Genomic DNA, 27,388 nt, shown 5'->3' on the forward strand with positions numbered 1-27,388 from the left:
ACCTGCCAGGGTTTCAAGAAGTCTCACAGTGATTATGACTTCACCCGTTATGGTTCCCACATACATAAAGGCATTAATCAATGGCTTTGAGAATAGGTTTGAAGATTTCGAATCGTGTAAGAGTGATTTCTCTTTGTTTAGTGTTCCATTCTCCTTCGACATTCAGAAGGCAGATAGTAGCATTAAAATGGAATTGATTGAAATTCTGTGTTGAAAGACAAATATAATGAAATAGGAATCCCTAAGTTCTTTTCTTACTTGCCAAATCAATACCCTGCAATGCGTCAGTTTGTTGCGAGAAAACTAGCCATATTTGGTTCCACCTATCTGTGAACAATTATTTTCCCTTATGAACACAAACAAAACTCCTCATAGATCAAGGCTTACAGCAAAGCATTTGTCTTCCATCCTGAAAATAGCATATTCACAGAATCATGTAGTTGACATTGAAACTCTTGTTTCCCGGAAAAGATGCCAATTCTCAAGGAAAAATCAGTAATGTAAGTATAATTCTGTAATTGTTCATTTGGCTATTTAGCAATATGTTCTTGTTTCATGACTGTGTGTAATTTTTTCATCTCTATTCGAATATTTTTTTTAAATGATCTGATTAATAAAAAATTACGACACGTACGATTTAACTGTTCGCAGACAGCATAATTACTACATTTGTCAAAATTTATATCAGTTCGACAACAAAATACCGGTAAGATGTTTTACTACTTACATTTTTTTTTATCGATATTAAATTTCGTAACATCGAAATATAATGTATCACTTTCCTCTGAGGTGCGGCCCCTCGTTGATTTGGCTCGGAGTGGATTGACCCCATGCATAACTTGAGTTTGACGTACCTGCCGTAGAGCATGGAAGCTTCTCGGTTGCAGCAAGAACCTGTCAATAATGGCAGAATAGCTATGATGATGATGATGCTATACCGGAAAACAAAGTGGTTATCACAAAGTATATTTTATGTGGGTGTGGTTTGCAGCTTGATCCATCGCGAAAGCAATTGGGTCTCGGATCCTATTTTCAATGGGCCTGAGATAAAACGGTTTCCCAAAATGTAAATAAGCAAAAACACTTTAGTGTTAAAAATTTCGAGAAAAAAAAAATAGACAGCTTTCCACAGTGGCTCTCTTTTAAAGAACATAATGGTGAAAATTTATATAAAAATATCAGATAATCTAAGAACTATTGAACCTTTTGCTCATGAAATGGTACTAGTATCCTAAATCTCACGATATAGAGTCGCAGCAGGTCACATTTACGATCACTTGACAGCTATAGTTGAAGCTAGTAGATGTACATAAAGTGTTGTAATTCTTATAATCACACGTAAAGTATTGCGCCGTGCAGATGAGTAAACTACTGCGCTACATTTTACAATTTTATTTCGATAAAGGCGCAAATGCTGTGCAGGTCCGTGAAGAAATTTGTGCTGTTTATGGGCAAAATACGTTATCAAAAGCAACAGCAAAAAATGGTACAATCACTTCCGTTCTGGAAATTTCAATGTCGAAGATGCTCCCCGCAGTAGGCGATCAATCACAGGAAAAGTAAATGACATTCTGATCAAAGTCGAGCAAGAGTTACATATACTGTAAGCAGTCACGACATCGCCAATGTCTTAAATATTCATCAAGTGTTAAACCATTCGGAAAAAGCTGGTTACAAAAAGCAGCTTGATGTTTCAGTGTTATATGATCTGATTGAAAAACATGTATTCGATTGAATTTTTATCTGCGAAACGTAATGAACTGGAGCCGTTTTTGAATCAGTTGATCATCACTGATAAAAAGTGGATAACCTACAACAACAATGCGCAAAAAAGATCAGGGTTGAAACTCGAAGTCTGGCAAAGTTCATACTGATGCCCAGGTAAGTTATGCTATGCGCTTGGTAGGATTGGAAGAGCATCGTGCATCAGAAGCTGCTGCCACCGGACAGAAGGATAGAGTCGATCTGTATTGTCGACAATTAACCCGAGTGCACCTAGCAATTTAAAAGAAACAGCCGGAACTTGTTAACAGGAAGATATCGTATTCCACGCTAACAACGTCAGAGCGCATACATCGTAAACGTTCCATCAGAAATTGAGAGACCTTGGCTGGGAGTTATTAATACCTCCACTGTATAGTCTGGAGCTGATACCATCAGACTATTATTTATTAAGGCTCTGGGTTAACTCCCTAAATGGTGTTAGGTTAGTTTCAAAACAGGCCTGTGAAAACTCAATATTTCGACCAGAAACCACGAAGTTCTATAGCGACGAAATTATAATGTCGCACAGCAGAAGATTATCGAACAAAATAATGCCTATGTGGTTTCATGATGTTCTTTTCAAATTATAATAAATGTATTCTCAATTTTGACCAATAAACCAATGTTTTATGTGCAATGGACTACGTCCAAGTTACAACATTGATAGAAAAAGTAAATTTAAAAATCTGATTGTTGTATGTCGTCTTTTTAACTAACTACTGGCAAATACTTTGGAAGATACTAAATATTTAGTATTATGCTTTTACAGCATTATTTTGAATTTAGTTGTAAAAGTAAAATTAATGACGACAATCTCCTAATTTTACGAGGTGTGTTCAAAAAGTATCGAACTTTACTTTTTCCCGCGTAAACTAATGTAGCGAGGGAGACTTTCTTCACTGTAGATGTAGAGAGGACACTCATGCGCAGTCGTGATTTTTTTTCCCCGCCTGCAGAAAGCGTCAGTCGCTGGTAGTCGGCCAACAAGTGAAAACTTGTAGTGAGCGGTCGTCGGATTTCAGTTTTTTTTTTTAAATGACAGAAAAACCTGAGTAGCGATATTGCATCAAATTTTGCCAGAAGCTTGACGATACCCAAGCGGAAACCATTAAATCGTATACATTCAATTTTGAACGAGAATTTGGGCATGAGGAGTGCGTCCACGAAATTTGATTGAGGCTTTCATCGCCAAACATAACATTCCTGTGTCGTCATGCTCGCTTCTCACCCGACATGCTCCGTGTGACTTTTGGTTATTTCTCAAGCTGAAAATACTATTAAAAGGGGCCCGATTTGAGTCAAGAGAAGACATCATGTGGAATGCGACAGTACGGTTGCTCACCATTTCAAAAACTGCGTTCCAGAAATGTTTTCTACCAATAACTTGAGTGCTGGGAGAAGTGTGTGCATTACCAAGAAGATTACTTTGAAAATGATTAGTGTTTCGGATTTTCAAATCAATAAATGCACTTATCCCAACCAAAGGTTCGATACTTTTTAAACACTCCTCGTATTTTCCTGCATATAGTCGTATAACTTGTTGATTTCATTCAAACAAAGCATAGAGGACAAGGGAAGAGGTAAAAACAAGTTTTGCAATAAATTTTTCAAAGTATTTATTTTCACTGAAACTAGAAAATAAATCAATCATGCTGAAGTTTTAGGAAAACCATCTTTAACTAGAAAACAGTATCATCTGGCAAAACACAGATATAAGAAACTGCTACAGACATGTATCTAATACAATTTATTTACAGCTGCACCAATATTGAAAAGTTTAAGGTGATTATTTAGAACATATTTTAGAAATATCTTACATGCGTTTTCCATTCTTTTGTCAAAGTATATCGTACAGTGCGAAAAAATTACTTGCTGCCAAATATTTAAATATTAGAATCCGGTTTCAGTGTGTTTCACTCTTACAACTACTGGAATACTCGTACAAGGTAAAATAGCTAACTCTGTTACAACCGCAGTAACAAGATCCGGTGGTGTTACGTCATAAGTCAAATTTAACAAGTTTAGTGAAGCTGTGTCCTTCCACTTCTTTAAATAACTGACTTCAGTGTCTGTAACAACCAAATCATCAGCATCACCTGAAAAGATAATACATTTTTAGTTCCTTGTTAAACACAGCCTGCCAATAAATTCCCAAATGTATCTTGATCAGAAATACACCACTCTATTTTCGAGGTGAGCGCTTTCTCTACAATCTTACTTCTCTAACCCTCTTAAGTTTTCAGATTCTTTATTAGTAAACATATACAAAGCATGTTTTTACCAATACAGTAATTCTCATTGTTATTATCAGTGCCGTTTCCCAATTACGAAAAGGATTGTCTATGAATGGTTTTCAACATCTATCACTGTCTTATGCATAGAAATATGAATCATGGATCGAAACAAGTTTTAGAAAAGGTCAAAATCCAGAATTTCTTGTTACGTCTCTGCTTGCATATACTTACTAAGATAATTTGCTCTCTACCTAACTCCACTTCAATATCTCACCTCCTCATAACCTCAATCTCAGAACATTTTCAGATTCTATTCAGCTAATGGCAGTAAAGTAAACCAACTTTAATCCACTTATTCTTGCATTATCTAGAATAGGATTTCTACATGATCAAATGCATAATAAAAATACGGACTCTGAGTTGTATGTAAATTAATATTTACGTAATAAATTTCCGATACAAGTAAAATTTACTAACAGTACTTACACTTGCACTAAAGTAGTATTAAATTTCTAAATTTTATTTTGAAAACCACGTAGTGAGAGAGTCATGAATTAGTTAGGTAATTAACTGTTATTAATTATATATAAAAATCTAGCCTGTGTAATGTTCCTTTTTATTGAATTTTGTGCCGATATTTTCAGTACGTCCCATGGGGTACTCTTTTTCGGGTATAAGGCTTAAGCTGTTATTCACATGTTTATGTTACAAAAAACACTGGTGTGGAAAAATATATAAACTCTTAATATTATAATAGTTGGTGTACTAATCTTAAAAATGCTGTTTCGAACCTATGTGAACTACAAAACAGTCAGTACAAAGGCAGAAAGACATTACATCGAGCCACCAATAACATTGAAAGGAACGTATTTCAAGCTTATTACGTTAGGATTTAAAATAAAATAAACTTGAAAAGGGCTGGAATATGATTGTTACAAATTACATCAACAAAAATAAAAATTAAAACTGCAAATGCTTTATTATTAAAAAAATATAGGAACATAAATTGTAGGTTAAACTTGTAAATAAATTGGCAAGTGTTAAATATGGCAATACTTCACATAGAGAATTCAAATTTACGGAGGGTTAGAAGACATATGGAAAGCAGGAATCATACATTGGATATTAATAAAAATGTATAGAATGGATGGCATTTAGGATTAGTGCACTAACTGTTATAATATTAAGAGTTTGTATATATATTTTCACAAGACTGACATCAGTCGACTTTAATCCAGCAATAAAAGAAAATGATGTTCCGCATAAATAGTGTGTTGAGCAAAACAGAAACGAGCTTAGTTATTAATGTGAGGTACTTCATTTTAAACTATTCAAAAACAAACACCCAATGAAGACTCGAACTGAATTTCAGGCTATTTTACAAAATGAATTCACTCTTCGTTAGTGCTATAGAAGAAGTTTCAGATTTAATTAAAATTGTTCAGAACACTTCCCAGCAAGGCAACGCTGACGCAGTTTAAGAACCACTGCCCTAAAATATATACTTTTCTTGTATTTGTCATATCTAAGCGTATTACAACGCATTAAATTACTCAACGAATTCGCTAAGTACAAGGAAATAATCACACCAATAAACGGCACTGAAAACTAAAACCTACTTTTCAGACCTATCACTCGAGCACCCCTAAATACATCAATATAATTTGCAATGTGTCTACCATTGTACAAGATCAAACTAGGGGCTTCCTATTAATTAAAGTAGCCGTTCCTACCAAACCTTCGATCGTTTGCAAATTGCCTGCACGCTAGCGACATCTCTTGGCGCCAGGGAAGAGATAGCGAAGCTAATGACAACTTATTAATCAGAGTGTAAATTGTTGGGAATTAGCGTGACTGATTGCCTAGGTGAGTTGTGTTTATAATTTCGGCTAGATGTTTATGCAACCTCTAACTCGTTAAATGTTTTAAAATTAGCGTTACTCTCAGACTGGTTATGTTTTGCTTTATAATTTGTAAGGTTGTAATGCTATTTCCTTACGCTACATAAGAAGCAATAAGAATATGCTCCAAACGCCTACATTTTCTTCGCATTACTGTACTTACCAAGTTCATTATATACAAAAGAATCGGTCTGAACTCTTTCACAGAATTTGTAGGTTTCACAACAAACGAGCACAGGCACATTGTATGAGTGGGCAACGAGTGCTACTTGAGAACTTCCTGCTCGAGACATAACATACCCATTTGCGAGCAATGCGTGAGCACCGAGAAAAACTTTTGTTACCTGTAAATAAAAGGGAAACATATATATAAATAACATATATACATAGTATGGTTATAAAAATAATAGAAACACATGTAGTTTTTTTATAGATAAGATGTGTGAGGTATAGATAACATTGACGATGCGTGTGCAGCGCCTGGTTGTTGTTAGTGGCGTGTTAGGTGATAACAGAGTTCAGTTAATATCAAGTGCTACTGAGAGCAATTTGTAAAACAAACTGTGTAGCATTTGGTGGACTAACTTTACGAAAATTTGCACAGAATCAAATGATAAAAGCACGCAAAACGAAAGCAATATTTCGGACGACTCGGAGATTGATGAAAATGATAGTAGTTTTAATGAATTAATGCGTAAGATGGATCCTTCTCTAATAGTTCTGGAAACTGGTCATCAGGAGAGAAACACAAATAAAAAACAAAACAGAAGATTATGAATGTAAAATGCACCACAAGGATCCGAAATTATTTCGACAAAACTCTTTCCCAATTCCAAAATAAAAACAAAAGCTTTTGAGGAATTAAGACAACTGCTTCTAGTGGAGGATATTGAAGTTGATTACTCTGAGTGGCAGCCGTTGTTTTCTAATAAGAATCGAAGTGATAGCCATAGGTTGGAGGGAAATTACACGCAGGCAAACTCTATGATATTGGGGGACGTTTCTCCGATTCCCAGGCGCATGGAGGAATGCTTACCAGCCTAGCAGAGCAGTATAGATCTCTCCACAGCTTATCACCAAATGCGTATTTGCGACGAATCTAGGTCCATAATGACGATAGTAACTCCAACAGGATGTTACAGATCCATTTGAGTACCAATAGCAGTGAACAACGGCGGCGATTTTTCTGTAAATCTGGGAACGAAGGGGGGGGGGGGGGGTATCAGATACAGAAGCCGTATATGAGGATTTTTAAGACAAATTGCATTCAAATTATGCAAAATATTGTATATTCATAAATAAAATGCGGGGGCCCACTTGAGCTTTGCCCCCCAGGATCAGCGCCCTTGGCAGTGAAGACATGTAGTAATTTGTTAGCAAGGCCTGTGACGAAGATCCTAGATGTTTAGAAAATGAAGAAGTAAAGGATTTCTTCGATGATACTCTTTCGTACATGCAGATAGATGACAACACATGAAGGTGTTTAAGGAGTATTAGATCAATTTTTTGAGAACGGTTTGATGACATCTAGAAATCTTTTGAAACTCATCCTGCTCGAATCCTAGCAATAAAAAATATACCGTCACCTGAAAACAAGAAGGCACTTATGAGGTTCCTCGGGGTAATCAATTTTCTGGCAAGTTTCTTCCAAATATTCAGGATGTATTAACTCCCTTTACCGATGTAGACCAACAAATAGCCTTTAAAGAAGTAAAAGCTATGTTAACTAAACACGCAGCATTAAAAGTACCTGATCTAACTAATTCATTTTCACTCTGTTGACGAGGCTAGTAAAAGAATTGGAACGATGGATTCGACGATTAGATAACGAAAGAAATTTAAAATCAGTAGCTCACTATTTGAAGAAAAAAAAAAAAAAAAAGTCTTTTAACAGACGTCATCGCTCCATAAGCATTGTTTGTTAATATTATATTTCACGTTTATACAGAGAATAAAGGCTTGAGTTCGATTCTGGGTAATCCGAAAAGGTGTTAAAATATGTTCACTGGTCAACATTTATGTAATTTTTGATTTTGATATTCATCATATCGCTCAAATGAAAATAAGGTAGCTGATCTATTGTGGAGAATTCACGATTCTTCTGAGTTTGATATAGAATAACTTATTTTGGGAACTATTCTAAAAAGGAAAATTCTGCTTTAGTTAAAAAGTTACGGGAATCACAAATATCTGATCTTAACTTGAGGCCATTCATTGAACAATTAGAATCAAGCTAAATTGTAGAGAATTATTTATTTAGTCGTAAGTTATTAGTCAAGAAGACCAATACCATTCGTAATCCTTATAACACTGTCGTGCCTGAAGATCTAAGAGGTAGATTGGAGTACTACCACAATGAAACTTGAACGTGATTTTTTTAATCTCTTAGTTTTTATTAAGAAAAATCTCTTACAACCCATAACATTTCATTGATAAAATGTAATTTCACGTGAATTACTACATTAATGAACTTGTTACTTTAACTTGGAATGAATTTATTTTTAGTGAATTTTTGGCCACTATTCTTGTGGCACTATTAACATAAATGTATATAAATATTTATCTCTCACACACACACAAAAAAGGTCGGTTTTAGAATTGAATTAAACTGAATTGAATTTATTGCATTCAGTGACCATTTACATTGGCTAGTTGGCATATGGTATAGAACATGTCAATGATGTGATTATACAAATATATATTCATTCACATTATACTAAAAACGTAACTACTTTTACAATCAGATGAATATTACAGTTTCTAGGGATGTTCCGAAGGTTGTTGCTGACTACATGTAATAGACATGAAGATCACAAAAGGACTACCTAGGTATATGCAAACACCACTGCTACAATAATTACATTATTACACACCATGCTTTGACGTTTCATGTTACTTTCTAACTTATGAGGGTTTATTCGCAGTTCTTTTTCATCAACTACTTCAAGTGGACAAATTAAACGCTACTTCATTCCATCAAAGATACACCTACACATAATTCCATCTATATTTTCGAATCTGTATTCTCAAAATTATTCCAGAGACTATATTGTCACTTTGTTAATAACATAATATGGACATTAGCATTTGATATTCTTTGCCAGATAATATTCACTTCCAACAAGGAACTATGAATATCCGAAGGACCTCCCTATCTTGAAAGAACTTTACACTCTGATGAAGACTAAATGAAAGAAATAATGGTCAAAAATTCGGTTAGAACAAACAACTCAAATTATTGAAGATAACAATTTTAATTTCATTTATATTTTATTGATAAATGACTCACTCAAATCGCATTACCATTTCTTACGTTGTCTGAAACATACTGTTATTATTTGTATGAAGTGCTTTTCTGCTCCACACTAACGTTTGTTTAGTCAGATACGACTGAGTTTGCGGTGGATTATTAAAAGTTACAACTCTTGCAACGCATACACGTATTTTCTGCATAAGTCACATTTTATCTTCCATCATAACAACTTACGGAAAACTGCTTCAATCCGTGAAAGGACTGGTGTTGTAACGATTGTAAATGTTTTCATAGTTTACGGAAAACTGCTTCAATCCGTGAAAGGACTGGTGTTGTAACGATTGTAAATGTTTTCATAGTTAGGAGTCTAGATATGCAAACTCGCTGAACGTGCAGATTTACTTCATTGAAACGGTCTATTCGAGTCAATTGGAATGTGCATAACAAACTGTAAACCTTGTAGCCAAGGTTTGTGGATCGCAAGAAAACTATTCACTTCAGGACAATGCAAAGCCACACTTTTCTGACCATTGACGATGTTCTTAGACTTGACTGGGAAACGCTAATGCACCCTCCATATTGCCACAACCCTTGACAAATGCACTGAACGGCTTCTTTAATCCCCGTTATGCTTATCTTTAACAGCGCGGTATTCATAAACTGCCCGAGCGTTAGAGATGGGTTATTGCTGATGGAAGGGATTATTTCTTGTTTTCCAGATACGTCTTACTTCATGTTATAGGCTATATTTTTGTGGAGTTAAAATCCGACAGAACTTTTTTAGGTGATTATACAACACGCAGAACTGGAAACCGCCTGCTATATTTTTTTGTTCATTGTAGTTTAGCGTTTCTTTCCCTCTTCTATATGAGACGTAGATCTAGTTTAAAATCGAACCACTACATTGCGTTCAATGTTCTTCAACCGGGAATCGAACCCGGAACCCCGTATACCAAAGGCCCGTGCACTAGCTACTAGACCAGCACGGAAAGTTCGTCTGCTTCTAATATCCTTACATACATACTAAATGCCTTCTCCGAGTTGGCAAGGTCAAAAGTAGTTCCAAGTTCACTATAGTAATGAAGAACTCTTCTGGCAGTCAAACTACTGAAGAAAGTTATCTAAGTAATTCCGTTATGGGGCGTCATTGAGATAATATTTTTAAAATGTAAACAATCACGCCTATATCTAAGATCTAGAATTAACGTTGTTACTGATATTTTGCTGTAACTGATCATTTCGAATGTTTAACTAAGTGCTCAAAAAAACTATCAATTATTTCATCAACAGAGTAATACACACGCTATCATTTGATATTGAGAATCTGACTTAATCAAGAAAAAAGCAACTTAAATGTACAAAAAAATAAGTACTTACTTCACGCATAATGAAACTAGCAGCTGATATAAGAACATATGTACAACTTAGTCCTTTTTGAACAAGTTTCCTAAGCATTTCTCGGCCTTCTCTCCATGGTCTTCCATCAACGATGACAACACGAAAATGTATTCCCTTCTTATGAGCTGCTATAAGAATATGCTGGAGAAGTGACGAACTGCAACACAATAAATTATAAAAGTGAATAACGTGCATATAGTCAGAACGTAAAAGTGTTAGGCAACGAAAGCTATTCCTTTAATATATATATATATATATATATATATATATATATATATATATATATATAGTGCAGCCGACTTATAAAGGACTCGGAAATAGCAAATTCTTGGATATTACGAACATAAATGAAATCCCCGTCACACTTCCTATTTAAAACATGGAAGAAATGATCGTATATTACGGACAATATTTTCCGTACAGACCGCTTATAGCGAAGTTTTCAGAACGGGTTTATGTTTTCATTTCTTCTGCTCGTGGATAACTCAGGTACTGCAAAACTCGTTTTTATAGCTGTTGTCGCTGTGCAAGCGAGGCATGACTCCCCCTCCCCCCACACTCGGATGACAGCAGAAATAGTCCCGGGTGCAGATATTTCCGGCAACGTGCGTCCACCAGAGTTTAAGGTCGAGTTTAAAAATAAATCGTACCCAATCCGTAAGAAGGAAGAGATTTGTTGAACAGGGTCGTACAAAAATGCAGCATGGACACACACAATTCCGAGACGTTTTCTTATGAATTCAAACTGGGACATTCCACACAGCAAGTGGCAAAAAGTGTTACCTGTGTACCTGGGTCAGGAATGACAAATGAAAGGACCATTCGCTGTTGGTTTGTCCAATTTAGTTCCGATGAGCTCCTCAGGAACACTGGGGAGACACATCCTCAGAAGTACACGTGCTATTGCAGACGAGTTAGACATGCAACACACCATTGTTCTTCGGTGGCCCTGAGATGAAGTCACTGAACTCATACGTCTCATGAGTTGACACTAGTCAACTGGGAATGTACAGTTCTTTGAGTGTAAGGAATAACTAGCGAAGTTTTCTGCACTAAACTGTCACTTTTGATGAAAAACAGATAAGCTATGACAATCGTAAACGGTCAGCACAACGGCTGGATCGTGATCAACATCTAGGATAATTTCTTAAACCATCTTTCAACAGGTATTGTTGCTGTTATGGTACTCTACGGTGGGAAGCGAAATCAAGCCATCAATACAGCCGTTACAATGTTGAACTAGATTAAATGCATTGCAAACTTGTTCGCAAGTATCCAGCAATGGTCAACACTCATGATATCGCCACATTTCGCGCAAAGGACGGTACAGGCTTTCCACGAGTTGAAGAATGAAATCTTCCTTTACTCTCCTCCGTCTAGTGCTCCAAAATGTCTCCCAATGACTACCACCTCTTCCAGCATCTTGATCCCTTCTTAGTAGGGAAGACCTTCCTTTATGATCGGCAGTGCAATATGCAGTTGAGTACTTCTTCACGTCGCAGACTCCAGACTTCTTCAGTTACAGAATCCAATTGTTGGCTGAGCGATGACAAAAGTGTGTGGTTACAGACGGCGACTATTTTGGTTAACACCGAATATTGCAGTTTTTTAAATCATCTTTTCTTTGGGAATTTGGAATGAATTTATCATGATAAAGTCAATCAAATAGCATGACAGGAGATGTTGACATTGTTACGAATGAATTATGAGGATATTTTATAATTGAAGACGTGTACTTAAATAGACACAAAAATAGGGAAAATTTCCAGCATTGGTATAAGGAAAAAAATACTCCAATGGGAATTAAAGATATTAAAAAGTAGAGCATGCTTATTTGCATGTTTGAATATACATACATAATGATTAAAACAAAGAGGTTCCACAGTTGCTCATCAAAATCGAAATACAAGGTATATGATAATTTAAGACATACACTAAATATACTGATCACTTTAATGGAATGCCTACTACTGATCTGGAATTGTCACTTTCCAAATATTCGTCTCGAAACAAGTTATTCTGAATTGGAAGTCGGCCTCCACGTTAAATCTATTTCTTATCCTATTTTTTTATTTTTATAGTTTCCATGTAAATCTTCTGTAGTAACGAAGTTGTTTAAACCACTTTCGTACTTAACTGTTTCTACAACAGCTCTTTGGGTAAAGTACGATTTGTTTTGTTACGTTTTCTACTGCAAAGTGAAATAGAGAAACCACTCTCAACTACTCCCTGTCCTTGGACACTATACATAAAAATATATAAATAAAATAATCACTAAGCTTTTAAATCTTTTTCATATGAGAAAAACAATGACGGAGAAACATAAGTCTTGAAACTACTGAAACGGACTATCAATTCAGACTTTTAGTCACTATCACAAAGTAAAGTTTGATATATATTTAGAATATTATCACATTTATCTGCCCTTATCTTCTTTACAACTGACGGAAAACAAAGATTTTTTTCATTTTCAGACAGCATACGCCGTTATCCATCACTCTTGGATACAATCAAGACAGGATTCTAATAAAGAATAATTATCAGATAATTTTGTCTCAATGATACACAAACGTCAGAACATCTTTCTCATGCATTTTGGCATCACAACTATGTTTTTTCAACCTAATAAAGTATTCCTTTCTGTGATATCTTTGTAAATGTCTTGACATATGCGCAGGCCGTATTTATATATTGTGCGCCCCTGTGCTCTAAATAATTTGTTGCCCCCTGAAAACGACCAATATTAGAATTGAATTCACAGTTTTGGGGGTCGCTGAGATGAATAGTGACAATTTTAATCCAATTCAACTTCAAAGTCACACTCCACTCTCAAGGGAGGTGGCGAGATCTTGAAGTTGAAAACGACAGATATTAGTGCTGAATTCATAGTTTTCGAGATCGCTAAGTTTGACGGTATCAGATTTCATGATGCTTAAGTTCATCCTAACCCTTGAGGTGGGGATGGGGGACGACGACCTTTTAAAAATAATCAGACAAGCTAGCTAATTAGTAACTCTAATTAGAGCGAATTAAACATATGAACATATTTTCTCGCGCTTGCACGGGGTTCTGCGGGTTGCTAGTTTTAAACATTACTTTATTGCGGATCTTTAAAAAATCCTAAATTTTGCCGCCGCGTGCTCGAGCACAGAATAACACTTACCTAAATACGGGCCTGCATATGCACGGAACTTAATATAGACACCTGTAGAATCCTGCAGTAATTAACTTATTGTTCTGTTAACTCCTTCGAATTTTTTCTCCACATTCTTCGAGGCACTAATACTGATTACCATTTTGCTTCCTGGAAAATTTCTGTAATTTGCTTGAAACCGACTAAAATACAGGCATGCTTATCGATTTCTTAATTCATCCTTTGTTTTGGTATTGTCAATTTTGATTGATGATTCAACCTGATATAACCATTTTATCAATACGTAAATACCGTAACAATTTTCCATTCTTATGTTTAACGAAAAGGTGACTTCAGTGTTTTTATTATTATTATTATTATTATTATTATTACGGAACATTATTTTGATGTTTTGTATAAGAAATTTTTCCAAGTGTTAGTTTAGGTTTCAATGACTATACTGAAATGTATTGGATACCTGTTGTATCTTTTCAAAAAGTCTAGATAGGAACTTTTTCCTATAAGTAGTCAGTTTCAGGGTATTTACACTATTTTTTGTTTCAGCTTCCTTTTTTTACTTTGAAGATGCGGAGTATAGACTTTAGGTGCTGTTTTGGTTCCAGCTGTATGCGATACATTTACATAAGGATTAGGTTTGTAACTTTAATACACAATTCAAGCCTTATAGACCGTAACATCAACGTAACACATGAAACTGAAAATAATAACAGTATAATTTTGCCAGAGTTGCCCATTTATAGAAAGTCAAATATACGTCACACCACGATCCATTTTCGTACTGGAATAAAATCATTCAAGTCACAGTTTAGAAGTGTTAAGGAGTTTTCGCTACCCTCATCCTTACGGTTTTGATTGAATTAGTTATCAAAAGGAAACTTATAAAGGAAGAACAATATCAGAAATCCAGAAAATAAGCCAAATACTGTCCACAAAATACTATTAAATAAAACAATAACTGTTACCTGATCTTACTTATAACTCAAGATTCTACGTGCGGAATTATGACTATAAGACAAATTTTGACATTATAAGAAAAGTTTGAAACTTATACGAAAGTTGTTGCACACGAGTTGCAGGCGGTCATATCAGTGCTTGAAGCCAGTGGACCCGGAATCAGTCACATCAGAAACTCCACTGCATCCAAAGAGTTGTTCTGTATGTGGTGGACAGAAACGAAAATTGTCCACTATGATTCAAACGGCTAACTCGGATATGTATAGTGGCTAAGTAGATCGGGTTGCGGATATACTCCGGCAAAGGCAGGATGAACCTATCAAACAAAAGGAACATTCTGTACATTCACAATGGGCCAGATGGCCCTGAAGAAAATTACAAATTGATGCCGGGAACTGTCATCCTATCTTCCGAACTCTCCAAACATCTCACTAGCTATATATCACCATCAGAAACTAAAGATTCAAAAGCAAAAATGATTTAGAGAATGATGTGTGATGTTCTTCGCCTGCAAAAACGATTCACTTTATCGGAAGGGTCTTTAGATCTTTGTGGTCTTTCGAAGACAATTAATTCCTATGAATACAGTCACTCTTATCACCAAGGTAAGTGTTCACTTCTACTTTTCATATGCGCATGAATTCCTCTGATTAGCTGGTGAGAAATGATTTGAAACATTCGATCTGGCAGTACTCTTTTAATGCTTTTTATATAGTTTTAAAGATTTTTTTTAAATGAATGTGTCTATTAGTATGTATTTATCTTCTATAACTCTATTAGTATGTATGTACTGTGTTCTTTCTCTGTACTTACTTTCAGAAGAGGAACAATATCGAACATTGCTACTCGACTTCACACGGTTGATTATCATAGAGCTTTTTCTTAAGTTCATGAATCTTTTGTAATCTGTTCATGAATCGAAGCTAAGTCGTGCTGTTGTTAATGTCTATAACAAAAAATAAGTACACTCTGTAATACGTACCATCCATAAGTTAAAATAACATCCCCATCCGATATCTTAGGTAAAACAGTGATGGAAATTTGTTCATCTGCTAATTCTATATTTTCCTTTACATATTTGTTTATTGCCTCCTCGAGTTTTGATTTTGCCTGGAAAACGAATTTTGGTTAACGAAATTTGTGTCTTAGTAACATTCTAATTCTTAAAGTAAAGTCTTAGTAATATAGTTATTATACAGAAGGCCGTTTCAGCTTTATGGTAGTGAAGTACAGATCCGTGCCCTAGGGCGTAAAACCCCGTTTCCACCAGCGATCATGTTCGATGTGAGAGCTCCGTTGGTGAACGATTGCACGATATCGTAGTTTCCACTGAAGGAGACCTCTATTGAGCACTGCCTGATCCAATTTAGCCCACTTCTCCATGCACACTTTCCAAAGGCCACCAAGTGTGGTCGGACGACGCTTACTGATGTTACGTTTGGGGAGGCCGAAAGCTCAGAAGTCCACAGGGGTGACATCTGGTGACTTGACGGGGATGTCTCGAAATGGGATAGCCTTTACACCTGTCTCCTGTTCCATACGTGTCATGTACGCCACCGTTCGTTTGGCAGTATGGCTGCTGGCCTTGTCCTGGTGGATGAACACACTCTGTCAGTGTCACTGCCATAAAAAGCCGGGGCATGTTGACGACAGATGGGTTCCAGTACATGCTCGATATAATACGCTGCATTCACCTTGACATTTGATGACACCCGGTGTATCGGAAGCTTTCCTTCTGCACAGAAACCCGTCACTACCATAAATCCCTTTGGAAAACTCTCCTTGCAGGAGCGAACCCACTTTTCATGATCGGTTCCATCACTGCGGCGGTAGTAAATTGCACGCATCTGCTGGGATCCTGTCAAATAGACTCATGCTTCATCTAAGGTGATCACATAACGCCATTTGTCATCTGCCAGGTAACCTTCATACAGTCTTTTGCATGCCACCCGCCCTTCTGCGATGTGCGTTGGCTTCAGAACATGGACCCGACGCTTGTGTGCACTTCTGAGTCCAAAATTGTCACGTATGATTCGGTGTACAGTTGCAGTTGACCGTCCAACACGCCTCGCTATTTCACGTTGGGTGGGTGGATTCTCCTGGGTCACAAACTGGCGGACCTTGGCAATGACGTATTGACTGCGTTGTGGAGCCGGTTGCTTCTTTTGCCCCTTTTGACGACGCATGGCAATGGTTTGCACTGGGTTTGCATTGCCATGGATGGCTGCATTAATTCCCTTATCAGACACTGTGAAACCTTTCTTCTTGCACTGTGTTTTTATTCGACCATAGCTGTAGCCTATCAGAAAGTGCTACGATGTAGCCCTCCCAAAAAGGGTCGATTTTCGGCGGCATTCTGCTCACACACGTCTCTCCTCTGCACGGCTTGTACACAAGTGTCTGGCTACTCCGTACTGCGTGCATCACGTTGCTGACGCGAAACTAGCGCCTCTGGTGGTGACTGCAAATTGCTACCATAAGGATGAAACAGCCTTCTGTAACATCTATCTGTATTTACTCTATATATTGTACATGAAGTATCGCATAGTTGTTTCAAAACATTGTAAAACAATCATTTACTGCCTGAACGTATCTATGTTCCTTATTTTTTTAAATAAATTACAACAGTAATGAAACGTTATAATGTTAGCCACTTTTAATTACAGAGTTGAAAAAAAAATGGAAACAGCTACTAAATATGCATTCTGTAAGTATATACTTCATAGAAACTGTTCTTATGAGACTTTTTATTTATATTGCGTATGAACTTCATTCAACTGTTTATTCGTACTGATACGTTGATCGAACACCACGTCGGTCCTTACGGAGTTCCAAAGAGAGTAAATTTTCGCTGTTGTTCTAGCATAAACAATTGTGAATATCAGTTTATTCAGCCACTATATTACAGTTTTGTGTTAATTTCTCTACATGCTGGTACCCATCAAGTAGATTTCTTTAATGATATTGTACATATTGGTTCTCCCTACCTTTCTTGTTCTCTAATTTATTTCCTTTAAAGAGAAAAAAATATTTTCAACAGTTTAACAGTAGCAATAATTAAATATAACGAATTCAGTGAACGACTGGATACGATCTTTGGTAGAGTTTATTAATGTTAATAACTGAATGCACTAATAGTATAAAAATAATCATACCAAAAGAAAATTTCCATGTCGTTGGTTTACAAAGAACAACGAAAACGAAAGAAAAACAAATTCGAATGGTCAGTGGTCATTTTTACTATAGGGACTATATTGACTTCCAATCCTAGTTCTAATTCTCTTCACGAAAGCACCCAGAAACGGTAATCCTGGTCATACTAACATCCTAACAAACTTCGTAACTCGACGAAAATCAGCGAGAATTTAAATCTATTTTAGAATTTCCTCTTTCGACACAAGAAACAACTACACTGATCATCCATCATGGTTAGGAAAACAAGTAATAAATTTTCCAAATATTCCTGGATATATATATATATATATATATATATATATATATATATATATATATATTAAATCCTCTGAACAGCTTCTCAATGTGTTTACAATTCACCAATACTATAATATATTAACGTTAGAAGAAAAAGCCTATGAAGAGTGAACAGAATATATGTTTCCTTTGCGTGTGGTGCGGCGGTCAATCAATGATAAGGAACATGCAATTTGGATCCGAAACTGTAATGTAAGTCACTGAAAAGGAACATGAACTATACTTTGTAACTAAAGGGATGATAGAAAACGAAGCATGGTATAGGAATATCATTTAGAATAATCTTCATGAAGGCTGGCCAGAATGCGAATGGAATTAATCCATCTTTCTCATATAACTACCCTCTACTCCTAAAACCACAGTAACAATACAGTTCATTAAACACTTCAAAATTCTTGACAATTACATCTAATATGATAAAACTGTAATGAAAATTATTTCCGTCTAATGAATTACACATAAAAAGAAAAAACAAACATACCTCTGAATCAGGAATATTATTTGGTAGCTGAGTCATCTGCCATTTTAGAAATCTCACTGCATTCGTCATCGACACTGACATGGGGCGACACTTTTGAATAAACTTAACGCACTGCTGGATTTCTGCCTCCAACGCTCGCACAAATTCCTTTTGTGGTGGTGTTTCGAAATCTAAAATTACCTATTTCAGTAAAGAAACCATATGCAAAATTGATATAAATACTTATAAACTAACTAAATTTAGCACTGTTTTCATGCTACAATACTTACATTAATAGCAAAGAGAAAAAAAAAAATTACGAAGACATTATACTACTATAAAATAATACTAAGTAACTTTATTCAAGTGAAATATAGATCAGGATTTCAATGCATAACAATGCTATTACCAAACAATACAATAAACTTCGGCATGATATCGTGGACAATGTTTTGCGTCCCTCCTACCTTCGTCCTCCATCTGAAACTCATGTAATATAACCACACATTCGTATTTTTTTTTTTTAATCAAACTCTTCGCGTAGAAATTTTGTGTTTTTGTCAAACGGTTCAAAAGAAACATGCAATATCGATAAATTCTCCCTAATTAGTATGTCGTAGTTCACGTAAGTAATCTGAAAAAAATTAAATGTAATCTTTCAGTTTAACGTCCCACGATTATGCCCTTTTAGGCTAGAAGAGATGGATGATCATTGAAAGTAAATGATTGTGAAATTAAATCTTTGTGCTCTCTCACTGGAAATCAAGACGAGACCACGTACACTAGAGTAGCACGCGCTAACTACTAAACCAGCGGAAAGCGTGTAAGTAATTTAAGTACTCAATGAGGAATTAAATTTCTAGGCACCTATAGCCATTTAAGCACGATATGTCTGAGAAATGACGTCCCTCGACAATTACAATACCCGGGGAAGTCGGGAAGGAAGGAAGCGACCTGCGACTTGTCTGCTACCTACTATCCAGCATTTGCCTGATGTGAATGAGGAAACCTTCACTCACGTTAGCTGGGCTAAAAAAGTTTTTTACCCTTTCCGACCAAGTGTCCGAACCGAGAATCGAAATGAAATGAAATTTTTCAGTTTTACGGCGAAAGGAGACTGTGATGATGACAAATGAATGAAATGGTGGAATGAAGAACCATTCCATTGAGGTGGAGGAAACGGGAAAAACCCGAGGAAACCTACGCACGCGGTGTTTGTCCACCACAAAGTTCACTTGGCGGGAGTAGGGTTTGAATCCGGGACCCCATGCACCAGAGGTGAACGTTCTACCACTGAGACACCGCGGCCCCACACCGAGAATCGAATCTGGGACCGCTTGAGTAATCAAGAAAACCACACACTATTCATGCGGTTCAAAGAAACCCTGCAGCTCTACATTAGGCATATCGAGTTCACACTGAGTCCAACGCTTCGAAAGAAATAAGTAATAATAGTAACAATTCTTTCTCTCTAACATACTCACACCTTAGGACACAATTTCAAAATTTGATTATGGTAAGATTCTCCAGCGGAAAACGAATATAGGCCAGTCAAGAAAGGATGATTTAGGGTCGAATAAGGAAAAAAATGGTGGAAAGCTGGAACAAATTTTATTTTCTTTATATAAGTGTCCATAACAACATACTAATTTTGCACCACTCTACCACCCCAGATTTGTCCACCATCTTGGAAAAATTGCACCAAAAACAAGTTTTTTGCAAATATCTCGTATGGAAAGCATTTTAGAGCAAAACATGTTATTACAAAAAATAATTTACATTAAATTCTCTACAAGAAATGTTCTCTTCATTTTTTCTCTAGGATGCACAGTTTAGATGTTGTAGGCGTGGCAAATTACGCGTTTTTTTCTTTCAGCATCGCTTAGTAGCAGAACCTTAACGAAAATTTTCTGATAATATTTCGTTTTAATGATTTTTCTTATATAAAATATAAATAATATATTTTTCATTCATTGCAGGTGTGACTAAGGATAAGTAATCAGGTCTATTAGATCATCTATGTTCAAGATGTCAGCTGAAAAATGTTTTATCTGTGAGAAACTGCTCGGTGATACAAGTATAGTAAAAGAAAAGGGACTGAAAACATTAGTAGACTGCAGTATTAAAATGAAAGATGGAAACGAATGTCAACTTAAGAGACTGAGAAGTGTTACACTTCATAAAAAGAGTAGAAAAGTTTACACAAAAGTAGCAAAGCGTTGCTATCACAACGTACTTCATCACCTACGCCGATAACCCTTAGGTCAGAAGTACTAAGATTTAATTTTCAAGAAGCCTGCCTGTTTTGTTGACAATGCACATCAGATGAATTTTTAGAGACAGGATAAAAAAAAAAAATATGAATGAGCGTGAGAGTGTACATCGCGTCGAAACCTTTCAAGTTAAAGATTCTATTATGGAAGCTAACAAGGAAGATTGCCAATTTTCATTCAGTTAAATTTTTCAAGATTATAATGATGCACTATTAACTGAAAAAACAATAAGAACTAAACTGAAAGAAAAATACTCAGAAGATATTATTATACCAACAAACAAAAACAAGAAGTCCATAGTTTGCTTCCGTGATACAGGGCATAAAATTCTCACGGATGCATGGTATGATCGTCAAAAGCGTAAGTATATGGACGAAGAGAAGTTGAGAATCATGACAGCCGGGCAAGTAATTGATGAAGATATCAGATCCCAGGTTTACGAAATTGATGAATAGCCATCAGCAGATAATCTTTGAATGACGTTAATTAATTCATTCCTGGGACCTTAAAATGCTTTCTCGATACTACTATCTTGAAAAACCAGGCAGGGAATAGCACAAAATGGGAAAGAAAAAGTATAACAATTTTTCATGTCATAATTGCAGCAGCTACACCAAAATATCTTTCAGCCTCATCGCAAGTAGGACTTGCGGTGTATCTTAATCAAAAGTATGGTAGTAAGCATCTTCTTAATGTTCTCTCTTCGTTAGGACTGTGTGCACCATATTTTGAGGAAGCTCTATTTCAAGTTTCGGCTCTTCTGCATCCTGCGTTATTTGTTTGTTGATATAAAAATATCTTCTGAGTAATTTTCTTTCAGTTTAGTTCTTATTGCTTTTTCAGTTGGCAGTGTATCATTATAATCTTGAAAAATTTCACTGAATAAAAATTGGCACTCTTCCTTGTTAGCTTCAAGGTAGTTGAAAGCATAAACCATGACATCTGAAACAACATTATCTTTCGGACGACCACGTTTCATTCGAAATCTTGAACTTTTTCATGCATGAGGAATGGTATCTAGCTTCAGCAGCAACTAAATCATGAACATTGCCAATCCTAATACTAACTTCTTTGCCCCAGTCGTCATTTCTTCTGTCGGCTGCTTCCATAATAGAATCTTTAACTTGAATGGTTTCAACACGATGTACACTCTCACGCTCACTCACAAATTTTTTACTCTGTCTCTTTAAATTCATCTGATGTATCCTCATCCGCAAAAAAAAGTTCGCATATACTGTAACTTCCACATTTTCATTAATAACTCGCTTTTCTGACTATATTATCGCTTCTTTGTGCTTTCCTTAACAAAGCAGTGTAATAATGCATAATTATTTATTATTTTAGAGAAAAAATAAAGCAAAATAAGAAAATTATAAGCAAAAAACCTTTAATCTTATGAAACCTTAGTGTGTCAAATAATTACACGAAGAATATCCCGTGGGAAAAAAGAGGGAAAATGACACAGGTATTAGGAAACACTCACTAACATGTGAAGCTATTGAACAGAAACATGAACTGAAGAGTCAACTACGTATTTCTGCGTTTAATATGCAATTCACACTTCATGCACAGTTCCAATATGCAAAATCAGTCAATATCTTCAGTTGAAATTACTGATATAGGGAGAAAATTACTATTTAAAACTTCAGGTGTCAACGTGCGCTTGGAGCGATATATGAGCATTATTACAGCATATTCTTTCATGAATTGTCTCGGTGGTCAAGCGTGTTTAGTAGTGTTCTTGAAAGTCTAACATCGTAGGGCGGCAGTTCGAATCTGCCTCCCGGCAGTTTTGATTTTTTTCAACATATGGAAACATTTCTTTAAATATAAAGTTCTGCTTTGAAGTGCTTGAAAAAAAAATCAGATGAACTATCACGTTTCAAAGCCTGTTACATTTGTTCACCCTGTCATCATTTATATACGAAGACGCTAAAATGAGGAACGTTAACATTTTTATAATGGGAACAACTTTCTGATTTGAATACCAACCTTAAATCACACATCCAAAATGAAAATTATTCATGTTCTGATACCTATTGTAATATACAGGTGTGTATATATAGAGAAAGAAAGAGAGAGAGAGAAAGTATGTGAGAGAGATAGAAAACAATATATGCTGTAATTTTAATTACAACGTAAAAAGTTATTGCAATTCATAATCTGGATTTTTACAAAGCGATTTGAACGCTTGAAGCGACTTAATATTCATAAAGCATCTTTTTCTTGAAGTGTCGCAAATTGTCCGATGCTTTGTAATATGTGCCAAAGAAATAAATGCATGTTTTTAACAGGATAGTATCGTCTACCTTTTGCTTCAATTGATGGTATAAAATAATGTTGAGTTGATTTTAACATCCCTTTCAGCATCGAGGCTATATGAGACGTTTACCTACTGATTAGCGTGAAATCCGAACCACATGAGCTCACACCGGGAATCGAACCCGGTCTCTTACGTCAAAGGTGCGTATGCTAACCGCTTAGCTACGAAGGAACTCGGTATGAAACTAGAATAGCACACATTACCCCATATTATTTCACCGAAAGATTTCTGTTTTATGATCAGTTAAAATAGTATTTCTGGACACCGTAGCGAAAAATGTATTTGCTTTTTCAAGTAGTGTACGAAAAATACAAAGAATAAACAGTAGAAACGAAACCAAGAAATGAATTCAAAGTAAAGTGCTTTGCCTCTCTCTCTCGAATAAATCACTCAATGTATTACAAGTGCATATCTCGTGCATTTCCAGTAGAATTATTAAAACGCGCTGGCTTTATAACTTGGCTGTGTGGTCTAGTGGCTAGCATGTGTGTCTGTGGTGTACAGGGTATCGGGTTTGATTCCCGGTGGGAGAACTTTTGGAATTTTAAATGTTCTCGACGTGTCTGTGTTTGTGTCCCTATCATTCAAGGTTACTGTAAAACGTGTATAACCGAGTAGGAAATATACAGAAAGTACTGATAAGGGGAAAGTAGACTTTGGTAAGTGAACTTCGGGGCCGCCTTTCGCGACGTAAATTAAGAAGAAAATAAGTGGGTTTAGCGAGGCGCTTGAAATTACAGTAATGATTGACGGTTCGGTTCCCAGTCCGGTTTTCTTTCAATATAAGGATATTTTATTTTTTCTAAATACAACGTTACATTTTTAACATTTGAATTGGTTATAAAAACAAAATCAGATAAACTGTCAGCTTTCAAACCTCTGTCACTTTTATTCACCATCTGTTTGTATACGAAGATGACGCTATGGTAATGCTAGCACTACCAAAGTTCAAATAGATTTCTAAGTTAATATCAAATTGAAAACACACGCCCAAAATGAGAATATATGTTTCTGCTTTATATGTATAGTTCAATTATACCAAACAAAATCCGCTATCCCCATTCCCTTTGGCGGTAGGGGTAACTTTAAAATTTTAAAGTGGGACTCCCATTTCTTATTGGACATTTCGATTCTCCAGAAAAAAGTGACTGATTTCACCCAGAATTGAAAACAATTCCTTCACGGATGGCACTTTAATCGATACGGGAAAAGGAGGGGTAGCAAAACGTTATGAAAATGTTTTTTGTCAGATCCGTGCTCTGTGGTCATACAGTTAGCATACTGGACGGCACAGTCAGAGATCCTGATTTCAATTCCTAGTAACCCTAGGGGAACACCAAATGAGTACATAACAAGTAGTGACTATTTTCATGAATATATGCATCATATAAAAATCGCTTAAAGTTTGATACTAAGATATTATTATTATTATTGTTATTATTATGTTACATATTACTTGAGCTTATAATTAGGAAGACCTAGGCGCAGATGGGAGGAAAATATTAAGATGGATCTCGCAGAAATAGGAATACAAAGTTGAAACTGGATCCAATTAGCTAAGGATAGAAGTCAGTGGAGAGCTTTTGTGAATGCGGCATTGAACCTCCGGGTTCCATAGGCCATAGAATTAGTTAGTTAGTTAGGAGGGTAAGTGTGCCTAAAGTCAGCCGTCTCCAGTAGTCAGCCATTTTTCAGTAAAAAGCATATTAAATAAACATACAGTAGCTTGTTATCAAACAAATAATCAACTACAACTTAAATCAGAGCTCCAGTATTCAACCTCATTTGTTCTGGCCTGGTGTGACTCCTCGTGGCAGAAAAGAAAAATTATCATTTGAGGTCTGCTGATGCAAGTGAGCAAAGTGCGCATTTTGTTAATAAAAAATAAGGAAGAAGCTTTACTTCAAAGTTAAGTTAAAATTATATTATTGTAAAATAGTACGAGTTATTGCTTTCTTCTATGCATGAATGTATCGTAGCTTATCAAAAATTCTTGGTTTATGATACAAACCAAGATATTGCGTAGAAATAAGGGGGGCTGACTACAAGTTGCATTTTTGATAACGTTTTCCGGTAGTCAGTCATTAGGGGCTGACTACTGGAAATGACTCTTCACTTCAATTTCCAATGGTCAGCCCCCCATTACTTTCAACGGACGACTACTGGATACATATACTCCAGTAGTCATCCACTTATCATTCATTCAATTTAAATGACACATGACATACAACTAAGACACTTAACTAATACGTAGAAGACTTTTCTAACGATTTAATGAAAAAGTAACTGTTATGATGTCACTAATTGCATCATACAAGTATAATACAGTTATAAAGTACGGGATAAAATTAAACGATCGAAAACGCCATTAAAACTTATGACGATGTTGGTCGTTTATTTTTGTCCCGTACTTTAATATCAGTCTGGTATTGTAACCATTTCAATTCTTGTATTTTTCTAGAACTGAGGGAAAAAAGGTTAAGGATTTATGGCTGGTCTGAATTATTTCTCTAAAATTTAAAAAGGACAGGTAATGAGTATTTATTTTACCCTAAGCATACGCCCTACATAAGCTTTGGGGGCCCGGGCCCCCCGGCCCTAGCAGGATCGACGCCCTTGACCCTGATCATAGCTTAGTCTTTTAATCTAAGGTAGCTATGAGGAAGTAAGGGTTATCCATATCTAATTGATTTATTTTTTTAAATTACTCCGCACAATGTCGCGTTTCTGCACGTTTTTAATTCCAAGGCTGCAATTGCTCTTCAACTATTATTATTATTATTATTATTATTATTATTATTATTATTATTATTATTATTATTATTATTATTATTATTATTATTATCTGTTCTTATCTGCTCTGTTCCTAGAGTTGCCTGATTGCCGAAACAATACAGAATAATCATAAATATTTACATTCTAACTCACTATGAGCGTGAGGAAAATATGTCTAACAGTTTAAGAACGCGTGATTTAGCGTTTCTTTCAACCAGTCCAAAGACATCTACTGGAATAGACTCAGTGTCAGATGTTTTTGCAATCAGGTGCGTTGAGGATACTCTATCCAAAGAGTCTTCTTATTCTACACTAATGAACACATATAAGGCTATTGTTCTGTCCGAAGAGGATCGATCTGCTATCAGTAGATTCTTGCTAGTGAAATGCTCTATATCTTAGTCCTGGAACATACCAAATTTTAGCAATTGGCCGTCTAGAGCCTACAAATATATCTTCGATATCAGAAATAGACGTTACGTCTGACTCAAACCAGGAAAACAACATATCCGTTATGGCATCTTGTACTGAAGCGACGCAAGGTGAAAGGTCTGCTTCTGTTTCTACAGTCAGTAGAGCCAGAAATAACTCCATATGATCTCAGAAGAAATTCAAAGAAAACCTTCGTAAAATACTTCCATATCATCTGGCTTTGATTAGCATCTTTTCTGGCTAGCTCCAATCAAAAACAAAACTACCAAACATGTGCCCAGAGAAAAAGTTCAAAGTGCAGTATCCTCCCAAGCATGGAGAAATTATCAGATGGTAAAGAATGAAAATAAAAGAAAACTAGAAGAGGAATGTCTAAAATGAAAAAGGGAGAGAATACAAAAGAAAGGAAAAATTTTAAGTCAAACAAAAAGAAAAGGACTGTCAAGCCAAGTAGCACTAGTAGTTAAAAAGACGAGACGCAAGAAGTTGTTGAAATGCCGTCTAAGGCCTGAAGAAGAATTCATAAGTGATATTGAGAACGATACACTTAAATATATTGGGTGTCACTTTTGTGATCACTGGTACCACTTAAAATGCACGTGCCTCAATGTATTATCGTACGAGGAACCTGCTAAACAAGTGCTTATGTGTCCTGAATGTGCTTAATGAACTTCATATTAAAGGGTTAATGTCATAGCTAAATATAAATATCAATGTAAATATAAATGTAAATATAAATAGGCCTATATATTAGTTTTAAATAGGCTAGTCTAGGCCGAGGCACATTTTTCTTAGTTTATGGTAAATATCATACAAGAAGTCCTTTTTCCTGTATCGCAATATATTTTCCACCAGGCCTGCTTCTAGCCACAGAGGTTTGGGGGGACATAGATATGTTAGGGGGGGCAAGTCATTAAAAATCTCTTACACATATCTAAATTGTGTTTTTTGTGTTGAGGTCTGGAGGGGCTACGA

General features: G+C 35.8%; 1 protein-coding gene across 2 annotated transcripts in view; it reads right to left on the bottom strand.

Annotated features, from left to right (window-relative positions):
* Nucleotides 1-3,363: 3,363 nt before the first annotated feature.
* The window catches only part of eIF2Bdelta (eukaryotic translation initiation factor 2B subunit delta), a 104,270-nt gene continuing 80,245 nt past the window's right edge, over nt 3,364-27,388 (bottom strand). For both annotated transcript variants that reach the window (XM_081755533.1, XM_081755532.1), the window contains exons 8-12: nt 18,632-18,811; nt 15,641-15,768; nt 10,530-10,707; nt 6,063-6,243; nt 3,364-3,860 (exon numbers count right to left, since the gene is read on the bottom strand). In XM_081755533.1, the coding sequence (XP_081611659.1) occupies nt 3,655-3,860; nt 6,063-6,243; nt 10,530-10,707; nt 15,641-15,768; nt 18,632-18,811 (873 nt within the window). In that variant the 3' untranslated portion in view covers nt 3,364-3,654. The remainder of the gene's footprint in view (nt 3,861-6,062; nt 6,244-10,529; nt 10,708-15,640; nt 15,769-18,631; nt 18,812-27,388) is intronic.

This window comes from Thermobia domestica, chromosome 4, assembly GCF_964235325.1.
Source record: "Thermobia domestica chromosome 4, izTheDome1.hap1.1, whole genome shotgun sequence".
Lineage (NCBI taxonomy): Eukaryota > Metazoa > Arthropoda > Insecta > Zygentoma > Lepismatidae > Thermobia > Thermobia domestica.